This window comes from Phaethon lepturus, unplaced genomic scaffold, assembly GCF_000687285.1.
Source record: "Phaethon lepturus isolate BGI_N335 unplaced genomic scaffold, ASM68728v1 scaffold31280, whole genome shotgun sequence".
Lineage (NCBI taxonomy): Eukaryota > Metazoa > Chordata > Aves > Phaethontiformes > Phaethontidae > Phaethon > Phaethon lepturus.
In genome coordinates, this window is record NW_010514568.1 from 1 (window position 1) to 12,558 (window position 12,558).

Here is a 12,558-nt window from a genome sequence, read left to right on the forward strand (position 1 = left end):
CGGTCGGTCGGTTTGTCGGTCAGTCGGTCAGTGGCGTCGTCGTCTCCCCGCAGGTACCCGCTGTTCCAGCTGGGCGGCCCGCAGCTGCGGATCTTCCGGCCCAACTTCTTCATGCTGGCGGTGCGGCCCGGCGTGCCGCAGCCCGCGGACACCGTCCAGTTCCGCGTCTCCATGGAGTGAGTGCGGGGATGGAGCACGGGGTGCGGCATGGTGTAGCGGGAGCCGTTGCGGATCTGGGCCTGCCCTGCCCTGCCGCGGGAAGGGCCCAGCGCCGCCCGGGTGGTGCAGAGGGGCTCCAGCACTTATAGAGCACACACACAAACACACACCCCGCAGTGCCACATGTCCCGGCACACTGCCTCTGGTCGCCTCCATCAGAGCTGCAGCTTGCCCGGTTAGCTGAGGGGTGGGAAGACGAAGTGCCAGATAGCACCCTTTGGGCTGGGGGAAGGGGTGTCTGCATCAGGCAGATCTTTTATAGGGCTGCGAGGGCAATAATTTAAATACGAGCTTTGCTTGGCTTCTCTTCCTGAGTGTTACTGAGGCTCAGCCTTCCCAGAGACAGGCTGAGGAAGAAAGAAGAGCTTATGAAAATGATCCAGAGAAAACAAGGTGATGTCCAGGTATTTGTCAGGATTCTCTTATCCTGACCAATATGGTTGCTCACAGTAAAGCCCACAAGCCTGTGGTGGGTGCTGAAAAGATTAGAAAATGCTATTCAGAAGATTAGAAAGGGTTCTCAGCTCGAGCGGTGAGAAAGCCCACACACTCTTGCTGAAACAGAATATATCTGAGGTTTTGACTATTGGGGCTACAGAGGATAAAATATTTGTCACTGTTACAGTTTATGGGTAATGCATTGCCGTAACAGTGTGTGATCTATGTTGAGTTTATACTTTTGTGCAGTTAGAGCTACCTTGCTTAAAAGGAGAAGATGTATTTATTCCAGAGTATCAACTAGTCTATAAATACTGTTTCTGTTTTATTTTATTTATAATATTTATACTTTTCCTTCTTTCTTTCCCAAAAATGTTTTTGCATTGCCTAGAATGACAAAAGTGGATATCAAGAATTACCTTGAAAAAATATACAATGTGCCGGTAGCTGCTGTGAGGACCAGGATACAGTATGGTAAGTGCAACTGAGTAATCCAAAGGGATGAATTTGCAGCATGCCTGCACAAGCAGAAAAGACTTTTCTTATCAGAAGGTCCATTAGATTTCAACAGACTTCAGTTCCACCGTGCTTAGCTGGTGATGTCTATCTGCTTAGTTGTTTATTTGTCCCTTGAAATGAATATGCACCACTTCATATTTGAATGCTTTGATTAGATTATGACATAAGTTTAGTTTTAACTGTCAAGATTGAGATTTTTCTTTTTATCTAGCTTGTGCTGTATGCTTTTTGTAGCTGGTACCATTTCTCCATGAAGACCAGTGGGTGTCTCACTGCAGAAGGAACTGCTTCATTTTTTTAAATAAAATTAGTAATTAAACTTAATTTCAGCCATAGCCTTTTTTTAAAAAAAAAAGTGGGTTGAGATTACTGAGCATGCACACAGAGGAGGCATGTTTGTAGAGCAAAGAAAGAATATTCTGTTAGATCAGTAGATAATGTCAAAAAAATATGTCGAAAAACTTTCAATTTTTCATCACCTGTCGTTACCACGTTTCTGCTACAGACTTGCAGGCTTCAACTGATGGTATTTCTCCCCTGTGCCACCCCAGCATAAAACCAACCCAAGAGAAAAAGAAAAAAACGTTCCCAGTTTTAGTTATACTGAACTCTGACTTACAGCAGAGGGACCCATCTCTGACTGAAATAAGCTAAATTTATATAAGGTCACCTTTACACATGCATGCTTCCTTCCCCAGAGCTTCTCTGACTGCGGTTTGGATGCCGTGCAAAGTCAGGAATGTAATTTTCACGTTACTTAACCTTTTTGATCACCAGGCGGTGCATTAATCAGATGGAAAGTGACTTGTTGGTTAGCACATCTTTGATGGCTGAGTTTTTCTTTTTCCATGCAGTGGCTGTAGCAAAGGAATTGATTGATGTGTTTATAATGGTAAGAGTAGGGATGATTTTAAAAAAGGGATAGGGAAAAAAAAAAGCTATAATAGTGAAAAATGGAGAATGAAAGAAAAACCTTCAAAATAAAGTTGTAAACTCAGAACATGTAAAAGAAGAAAAAACAGAAAGATCATCTGTAATATGCTTATGTGAAAAATAGAATTAAATAAAGTCTTAAATACCAAACACATGAAGTACCAAACAGCACTGAAAATTATTCATGCTTGTCCTTATAATCATTTCATCTCCCACTGCTAATGGAAGTGGTGGTAGAATATATATTCAGGGAGAAAAAAGGAAAGGAGGTTACAGTGCCTAATAATTGAGAGCTTTAACGTCTGCCTAACATGCAGGGAATAAATTGAACTTCCCACTCCGTTGTGACCAGCGTACTTGCAGAAGGTTGAGGTGCTTTCTGTCTGTCTGTATTAGGAAAAGTTTGTATGTTAGGAAAAGTCTGTTTGTAGATCCAGCTCATTAGCTGGGTAGTAAAAGTTGACAAGTTTGAAGCTGTTCAGCGGTCATTTCCTCCTTGTCTTCCTGAAGCTGTTGATGTTGGGAGGATGATTTATCACTCCTGGCCCCCTACTCAGGAGACTTGTCTCCTTGCTTCTTTGCAAACTTTTTGTGTGATGTGAAGGCACAATGGCAGTCAGCAGCCTGAGTGTGGTGATGCCTTGGTTCCCTACTTGAAAAAAAGGAGAGTAGTGTGTACCAATTTCAGTACATTTTAGTAATTGTAATACTGTGTTGGTACTGAAGAAAGAGCATTCCTCTTAACAACAGATCAGAACTAGTGAAGTGTCATCCCCGTTCCCTGACCCCCGTTCCCCCTTCAGCTTGACCTTTCTTTGGGGAACTTGGAAGTCCTGGAAAGCTAAAGGTGGGGCTTTCTTCATATCTGCAGGTGCAAATAACAAGAGGAATCACAAGAATCAGAGAGTGAAGAAACCAGATTACAAGGTTGCCTATGTACAGCTGGTGAGTTAACATGGATGCATGTGGGGAAAGAGGAAGGGACTGTTGACCAGCCAAGCTAGAAGTAATGTTCAGTGAATTGTCAGGTTAGCCGAATATTTCTGCCAATCCTCTAATAATGACATTTTCTTTAATAGGTTCCAGAATGTATAAAGAGATTTAATGACTTAGTCTAAAAGTCAAATTCAAGCAAATGGTTAGTTTTCAAGTCCCATATTTGTTTGAAGTCTGTATGTAAGTTATGATCTGATGTCATACGGTGCTGCCTTGCCAGTGAGTTTCATGCTGACCCTGTACTCTGTGTGCTGGAAGGTTCACGACTTGTGTGGTTGATTGCTGAAATGTCCAGTAAGTGAAAGAATATATTGTAAGTGTAGGGAACTTCTTATTAAAGCTTTTTGGATTTCGGAGAAGACTAAGGCATATTCCTTGGAGAGCTTTTAGTCATGTCTAACAAGCGTGCTTTGTGGCTAAACCGGGTTCTGAAACGTATGTTGGTTGCCCAGTGGAAAAGGAGCTTCATGTTCTTATGAGTTTCTTTCATAACAGGAGCATATTATAGTTTAGACTTCTTTTGGGCTTACCTGCCACTATGTAAAAAAGAAATGCAACCAGTGACAGAAAACTCCTTCACAGACCAAAATTACATTAAAGGAATGCTATTTATGGTTGTAAAACCATAAGCTCAAAATTGCTCTTGGCAACACAGCCTCAGTGTTACTCCATCCTGGGACAAAGATTCAGTGTGGGGGGAGCACTGTATGATCTTGGAGACCGCATAAGACTTCATATGGATGTAGAGTCAAACTAAAGAGGCACAGACAATGGAAAATCTGTTGGGGTTTTTTTTGATTTTTCAAAGTTTATACGTGCTTAGAAGTTTTTTGCTAAGCCCCTTCTGGGAAAGGGAAGCCCCTTCTGGGAACTGAGGAGAGTGTGTTTTTCTAGATAGCCCTTACCTTTAAAAGAACAGTTTAAAGTACAATGTTAATAGAAAGTAAGAGAGTTGTATTCAGATGAGGACTGGCCTTGATTTACTGTGCTGACATTAAAGGTAACCTCATCTCCGTGAGGATTTTGCATTACAGCGGCTAAAAAACACATTCCTTTTTTCAAGGAAGAATCTCTGCTTTGGTGGGCAAATTCTCCCTCCTGGATTGTCTGTGCTAGGGTTTTGTCTGTGAGAGATCAGGTATGAACGATTCATTAAGAACACAGCTGAGGAACTGAATGCCAGGAGTGATGTTGTATCTTACATGAAAGTTGCTTTCTCTGAGTGTTCCTTAATAGGTAATTGCAAGCACTTTCCATTGTCAGGGCCTTTTGCTAGTGACTTCTTTGTTTTTAGAGACTGGTTTCCCAAGATTGAAGCAGACATGGATTTTTATCAAACTCTGGTCAGTTCTCAAATCTTATTCACTGTATTTAATGCAGTCTTGTTTATTTTGTCTGCTGGGCTGAGAAGGGAGTAGTTTGCAACCCATAGATACTCAGGGGGAAGGAGTGGGAAGCAAAATGCTCCTGTTCTGTGGAGCAAGCTACTCATGTAAGGCAGTGTCTTTGTGCATTTATTTCGTATCAAACCTCTGAACCTAGAATAATTGCCATTACCTTAAGGGCATCTCCATGGTGGAGAGGAGAATTACACAAACTAGCTCGGTACTGGAGGCAGTTGGACAGCAGTAACTGGTCATTCCTCCAGCCTCTCATTTTGTCTGCTGGACAAATTAGCCTGCACAGAGCCCTGTGGAACTGTGCCTGAGGACCACTCTTGGTACATGAAACAGCAAGTGTCCCTTACTGTGTTGCTCTATACTATAGTATCATCATAAGTTTTTAAACAATGCCATGTTTTCCGTCGGACCCATGAATAGGGTCAGGGGACCGACCACCTTTCGGTGCCAGACCTCATCCAAAGTGAGGGAATCCTGACCATTTACTAAACTCTTGTCAGTGAAGCTTGGTCTGTGCATTTTCCCTTCACCTCATTCCTAGTCTCTTTGCTGTCTTTTTTTTTTCTATTGCTGTTGGTGTCTGTTAATTCCTTTAACATTTAGGTTTGTCTGTCCTTGGTGTGTCCCCCCCACCTCTTTTTCTTTTTGTTCTTTGCTTTTCATCACCAGCTATGGTGTCTCAGACAATGAGCTCCTGGTTCTGTGTTCACACCAGCTTTAAACAGTGGGTGAGGCGAGAAACGCAGTGTCATTTCTGAAACTGAAGGTTTTGCCTTCATTCTCATTCATGGTTTGATTCAGGCCGTAACAGGCCCCATGCAGTCCATTGTTAATATCTGTCTAATTTAGGAAAGTCTTTGGTAACCACTGTAAAATCCTTATTTTCATGTGAATTAGTTTGCATATGCCGTGAGTCAGAGTAGCTGGGCTTTCCCACCATTTTTACCAGCTGTGTTTTCTCTCATTAATCCAGTTTCAAGTTAAAACTGCTTGTGACTGGAAAAATAAGGATGTGTTTTTGGAGGGTCTTGGGTTGATCTTTCTATTGCCCACTAGGTGGGAGTATTGCTCTTTCCAGCACGACTTGCTAGTGGCTGTGGTGTGGTTTACCTGAATGAAATTGAGTATATTCTCATGACCAGTTACGCTTCCGTGCTTCATAAAACACCACCTTATGTGTCCCAGAGCAACATGCATATCCATTAACTTACTGCAAGTGTCTCAAAGGTGGAAGGTGTATGAAGTCATAGTCAACATAGCCTTGGGCGTCAGATTAGTGCCCCAGCTGTTCCACATGTAAGAATTGTTGTCCTTTCTTTTCCAAATACTATTTCTTGGAGTTTCAGAGCTGTTTACTTTATTCTCAGGCTGTAACTGGACAAATACATGAACTGTCCAAGCATAATATTTTCACACTAAAAAAAATACCTCAAATTGTAGAAGGCTGTGGATCAACAATATCTTGCCATTCCAGAGCCTGCCTGCCTTTTTTTGCCTTTTGGAATGTGGTGAGAAAGGTTTAAGTTAGAGACTTACGACCCTGGGTATCAAATGCTACTCTTTTACGTTTTTATTTTTTTAATTAAAAACAAAGCTATATATCTTTGCGAAGTAGATAAAACAAAGGTAATACAGCAATCTTTCTCCTTACTCCAATACAGTTATAATTATACCAATGTTATTAAAAAAAAAAAAGCCAGTGGGAAACTTTACATTTGCATCAACGTCAGGGAAATTAAAAAAAAACAACATCCCCTCCTCCTCTGTCAGTGTTCTCACTGGTTTAGCTCAACAGGTGTTAGCACCCGTGGGAGCACAACTGTAGACAAGGCTCTGGAATCCAGACCTATTTTTAATTAAACCTGTTTTGAGAAATCTAATGGAGATGGCTGTAAAAAGGAGTCTGACCTTGTCAACATAAGGACTAACACCTATTTAGCTGCATGAATGATGGCACTGGTGGGAACATTTTTGCAAATACTTTCTCCTCAAACGCTGTTTAGAGTGTCCAGTACATTCATAGTAATTAACCTATTTGCACATCAGATGTGACAGCAGTTTTCTTTTGACATGTAGTGAATTCAGAAGAAACTTGGATGCTTCGTGTGCTGTGTCATTCTTGTGTGGATTTTTGAAGTTGTTTTCTGTGCTGTTTTGCCATACATTATAACACCAGATGTTACCACTGCAATTGTAGGAGAATTGTTCAAATGCACTGGATTATTAAACTTAGCTGCATTTGCTGCTACTGCTGGACTGAATCCCATGCTGTTGGGAGTCCAACATTTTTTTTAGTTAACGATACTATAAACATCACTTTTCTCCTAATTCTGAAGGACAGTAGTAAGTGCTTCAATTATCTAAATAATCAGAAGATCTCACAGTTGTTTACATGATCAGTGTTTGCTGCGTCATTCCTACACAATGGTATCTGTGCTGACCTTCCATTCCTAAACTTTTCAAGGGACGCAAAGGTCAGAGAAGTATAAGTGAGTTTGTACCGGATAATCCTTCCAGCAATTTTCTGACATGAAGCTCAGCAGTGGAAAGGCTAACACTTGACTTCATAGACCTAATTATGGTCACTTAGCCTCTCATTAAAATGAATGGGGGCAATTTGTACCACTCCATGTGATAACTCCTTCTACAGACTCAGACAACAAGGTGTATTTTTGGCCTTTCTAACGAAAAAGGCTTGAAATCTAAGGGGAAAATACATGTTTGATGCTTAGGTCACTTTTTATCTTGAAGGATGTTAGCATTTAACAGATGAATCCTCATAAGACCTTGTATATAAATCAGTTTTACATTTGGGTAATGCTGAAGCGAGGATTAGAGTTGTGCAGAAGTAGAAGTTTAATGGCTCCCATTTCTGTAATCTAAACACTGGACCACACATTTCACTTGTACATAATCTTAGAATTTGTAGGAAAAAGGGACGTCTCTGGGAAGACCCTAAATTGAGAATAGCAATGCTTAAAATCATTATGTTGCCTTTATTTTTTAGGTGTTTTAATACTGCCTCTCTGACTTGCTTTGTATGTTTTTATGTGGGTTTTTTTTAACATTGTAAAAGCTCACTTACGTATAAGAGCATGTGGTGGTAGAGCTTACTCTGACAAACTCCAGAGTATCAGTCTATCACCTCACATTGGTGAAAAAGTTATTTTGCTGGCAGTGCAGCATCCAGTTCCAAGACAGACTAAATTACCTGAGCAAAATGATTTTTTGCCAGTGTCTGTCTTTTTTTACAGGATTTTCTTTTAGCACAGCTATGTCAGGTAGGAAGATGTTCTTATTTTCTCCCCCTTCCTCTGTGCTTCTAACTAAGGTAACTATGCTGGCAGAAATTCTACAGGAGGACCAAGCCCTAGCCTTTTTAGAGCCTGTTTCAGTTTATGTGGATTTCAGTAATTCAGTAGTTAAAAGGATGACCTTGGTTAAATGGGTTTCAAAAGGTAAAACTGAACAAATGCAAGGTTTATGAATAAGCCAGAATTTTTCTCTATGGTTTAATATGCCAGCATTTCATGTTCTAGCAGTTCGCAAACTAGATAAAACGCTATTGAACTTGGTAGAAATTTAGTTGTTTGCTTTATTTCTGTTAGGAATTCATTCTGAGGATGCATTTATCATATGGTTGTCAAATGGTTGCGGTACAGAAGGGAAACCTTTTGCAAAGAAAAAGTGTAAGAAAAAGCAGCACAGCGTAAAGGCATGATGATCCCTCCATTCCTTTGGTAGGCATTTTCTTGAGAAGGTGGCATATGGCCTTGAACCTCAGTAGCCTCTGGCGTCATGTGGAAGATGCACTGAATGTAAATATGCCTGTACAGACTCACAATCCTTTATGTAAGTTGATGCCTTTTGGTATTTTTGAAATTTTGAAATACCCAAGATACAGGCTTCTTCTGAAAACTAGCTACTGAGCATGCACAACGGCTATTTTTCATAGAGCTTTCATCACTTCAGAGTCTTACAGTGCAGTATTACTGCATAGTATTGTTACTTAAGATTTATCAACCTTCAGTTCTCAGGGTGTAATGTCTTGGCTGTTTCGAATCGTGTCTGGCTGCCAGCCAAAATCAGAATTTCTTCACAAAACAAGAGCTGGAAAGAGCCAACTTGTCTGTGCTGATTTTGATTTATTAAAAGACTCCAGATACAAATTGACATTTTCAGCTCAATATTTGACTTTCACCAGCCTTGAAATGGGAACTGGGAACTGTGAGCACTTTGATAAACAGCTGAAAGGTTTGTCTGGTTTTGCTACAGCCTCTGTGTGTATCTTTTTTTTTGGTTTTTTTCCCCTCTCTTTTAAAAATAATAACTGTTTTGCAATGCTTAGTGAATTACCATGATGTTGTTAGTATGCTTTAGGGACAGCTTTCCTTCATTCTCCAATAAGGGGAGTGCATTGGTGCTGGAAGCATACCAGGGTGGAAGTGCTGCATAACAAGAACAACCCCTTACTACACTTTTACCAATATAAATAGTTCTCAAATTTTCAGTGTAGGTGGTATGCCTACCATGTTAGCCTGAATTGTTTTCTGACTTGTTTAACTAAAATGGCTTCCCTCAGGGCAGACGAGTCCTTAGAATTGGCCCGGTCTGTTCTATAGATACCAGGGGCTGAGTGACCCGCCTGCAGTGCAATTAAAATGTAGTAATTTTTTGTAATATAAACAAATTATTTTCCAAATGTTTTAGTGTGCTAAAATCTTGGGCAGTGCTTGGCCTCAAGGGTGCTTGCTGCTGATCCTACTGCAGGAAGAGTTTCACTAGGCTACAGCTTTGGGATTGCTCAAGGATGTTGATAAGGCGAGTTTCTGTGCCTTGAAATGGAACTGTGCTTTAATTGTCATAGGACAGCTATTACAAGCATACCTGTTGGTAATTTAAAGGTACAAAAGAGTTGAAACCCCAGCGTGTTCACCATGGAAAGGAAAACCTTGATTTGTTCCAGTTGATGTTATCCAGGCTAGAATTGAGGAAAGAGCAATGTACACAGCAGCTCCCTTGTTGTTTTTGTAGTATGGTCAGGCTCTTAGGAAACCCCCAAGAAGTATGCACTACAAAAACAACCGGAGCATTGCTGGGTATGAGTTGATATTTCCTAGATTCTAGTCTGGATAAGCTCAACCGGGATAAGTCATGTTTTTTTCTTTCCAAAGTGTATGCTTGAGGTTTAAATTCTTTCACACCTGTAAATTACCAGGTTCAGTGTATATGGCTAAATGAAACATAGCACACATTCAGCTGGGTCAGGGGCATGGTTTTTTTGGATTTACTTATGTCACATTTCTGATCCCAAAATGTAGTATAGGTAGCCGTGTTGTGGAAGGCTCCTTTCATGTCCTTTGTGGAACTATTTCATTACTGGGCCACTTGTTTGATTGTGTTTATTGCACAAATGTAAAGATTGGCTAATCTGAAAAAAAAAAAAGCTCAAAAACCCGTGTTTTCATCTGAAGCAATTAAATGCTTTTATTGAGATTTCTGTATGCAGTATTCTGCCAAGGAAGCTAATGTATGGTAAAGTTTGTAAATATTTTGGAGAGTAATTTTAGAGTTAGGAGCTATCAGTTATGAGTTTCATTATGCAAAATTCCATGTGGAATGGAAGGGCTGATATTGTTGAGTTTTAATGAAGTTGTGCTTAGTGCAAACACCACTAAAAAGTAAGTAGATAATGTTAATGGGGTAGAACATTTCCACAGAATAATAGTTTCCTGCTGTTAGATAAAAACCAGAGACCAAGCAAATGTTTATTTTCCAAGTGGGAGACATAGATCTGATGATGATGTTTCACTAAAATGACTTGTCTGTTGGGCAGAATGACTGATGCAGATGTAATCACTTTAATCTCATCAGTGATATATTAGACAGATTGTTCCCACTGTAATTGTTTTACACTGTAGTCTTTATTCCTGTTGATAAGAGACCTCTGATATCTGTTGTTCTGTATTCCCACATTACGCCCTGCAGTAACAGCTGCTAGGACTGTTCTCTCTTATCTTTAGCTGAGATCTAAACAACTGTAAGCGGTACCTACACCCTGAGTGTTAACATAATGACTGCCTGCCCCACTGTGTATTTCCTCGATGGTGTTACTTTAACAAAATCACTTACTTTGCTCATCTTGCTTTTACTGTGTGACTCAGAGAACACCTCTGAGCTGGTTCAAAGTCTTTGAAGAGGTGTCCATCTTCTGACCATTCATCTGTAAAAAAAGATGTCAGTGTCTTAATTAGCAGAGAAGAGAGGAGAGGCTGAAAGTTAGCCTTTTGGGGGTGGGATATATGTGTATTGTGGGGAGAGGGGTGGAAAGAGATCTTGGGAGGTAAGAGGTACCATTTTGCACTAGCTGACACTTCAGGGTGGTCTTTCATTGTAAGTATATGCATCATAGCTACTGCAGAAAGGCTGGAATGTCTCTCTGACCATTTGTTTTCTCTTTAGGGCCAAGGACAAACCTTTCAGTTTCCCAACCTATTTCCAGAGAAAGAACAAGACACAGAAACTCGCTCTTTTGATGACTTCAAGAATAAATATATGGAAAGAGAGAAGCAGAGGCAGAAAGGTGACCCCAGACGAGGTGGAGTCCCCGATTGGTTTGGACTTTGATGCATCAAGCCAGCTGCCTTTCTTTAGGCTCAGAGGGATTTTGATCAGCAGAACTTGCACTCTTACCTTCTTGTAATGACCGAATGTTTATTCTTGTGCAGGCCTTGCTAGCGTGGCTTTTTTCCTGGCTGTTTGTGCACGAGTACAACAAAATGACCCTAAAGAAATAAAAAGGTAAAATAAATCTGACTGCATCAGGTCTTTCCTGTGAACTTGTGGACTATTTCTAAAATGTGTAATTGCTTGTTGTTGTTTCTGACTATGAGAGTATCACTGTGCTTACCTTCTTCCTGCTTCTATGGGTTATTTTGAGTAAAAGTAGGAGGCATTTCATTTCCCAGGATGTGTAGTTTGCATTGAATAGAATGTGTAAGAGTCAAGCTAGGTCAGTCAGAGGCGGACATGAAGGTGATTGATAACTAGACTATAAGCTCAGGACATAGGGTTCTCTTATTGTCAGTTCTGGTGTCCTGCTACCCTGTTGCCTTCCTTGCAGAGGGACCTCCCCTTTCCTGGACATGTGCGTGTGATCTGATTGCACTCCTTTGTTAACAGTTGTGTGGCATTTTGGAGACAGGGTTTATTGGATAGACTTGTAACCTTATGTGTTTGATCCCCAGAAGCATCAAGGAATGGATAAAGGCAGTGTACAGTCTCTGCTTGCTGATGTGTAGTGCAGGTAGTTGCTTTCTGTGGCCAGCCTGCCCTAGGAATGTTTACTGGCATGGCTGTGCTTGTATTCCTTCCCCTGTCCACAGCTACCTTGCAGCGCTGGCAAGAGTCCTGTGTGGACACAGTTGTGCTGGCATAGAAATGCTTCTGCCAGTGTAGGCTGTTTTGTGCTCAGGAGTAATAAAAAGACTCTTTTTACTTTTTCTGGTACAACTCCCTCTACTTCCAAGTTGCTGATGCCAGGGCAGTGGTAGAAGTTTTCTAGGCCTCCAGGGCTGCCACGTTCAGGTTTTTCATTTCTTGGCTCTGTGGCTGTGTCTCCTTGCTCTGATGAGGATATTTCCTCTTTTCCTTTGTCAAGTAATGTGCTCTGCTGATGTGTTAGAAACAGCTGGGGAAAAGGGGGACTCAAAAGGACTTCACAGAGAGAGAAGGATGTGTTTCTGCAGGCCCTTGGCTGTAACACCAGCACATGCAGGGTTAAACGAATGGCTAAAGTTTCCCCGGCTTTTGGATTCTGCCACTTGGAGCAATTGGCAGGGTAGTGAATGAGCCCATGCACTTCTGCCCGGGTGCTCTCCTTTATTGTTCTGTGTCTGAACTTGTTTGGACAGCTAGCAAGATGTTTACAGGGAAACAGCTGTTCCCCAGAGAGGCAATCCAAGTAGGATTTTACGCACCCCCTTCTGTTCATTAGTTGCCTCTTTTCCCTCTGCTACTTCCCTTCTGCACGACAGTCCATCTCCTTCTATGG

General features: G+C 41.1%; 1 protein-coding gene across 1 annotated transcript; it reads left to right on the plus strand.

The window, feature by feature from the left end:
• The first annotated feature begins 30 nt into the window (after positions 1-30).
• Positions 31-11,321, plus strand: LOC104615391 (39S ribosomal protein L23, mitochondrial-like). The gene is made up of 4 exons (XM_010293337.1): positions 31-176; positions 1,049-1,131; positions 2,981-3,054; positions 10,968-11,321. Exons 1-4 carry the CDS (start codon positions 112-114, stop codon positions 11,130-11,132), a joined length of 387 nt encoding a protein of 128 aa, XP_010291639.1. The 5' UTR covers positions 31-111; the 3' UTR covers positions 11,133-11,321.
• Positions 11,322-12,558: the final 1,237 nt, after the last annotated feature.

Excerpts from the sequence above, each read along its gene's own strand:
- LOC104615391 (XM_010293337.1), top strand. The coding sequence starts at position 112 with ATGCTGGCGGTGCGGCCCGGCGTGCCGCAGCCCGCGGACACCGTCCAG. Across the intron at positions 1,132-2,980 it reads GAGGACCAGGATACAGTATG|GTGCAAATAACAAGAGGAAT; the intron begins GTAAGTGCAACT and ends TCATATCTGCAG. Across the intron at positions 3,055-10,967 it reads AGGTTGCCTATGTACAGCTG|GGCCAAGGACAAACCTTTCA; the intron begins GTGAGTTAACAT and ends TTTTCTCTTTAG.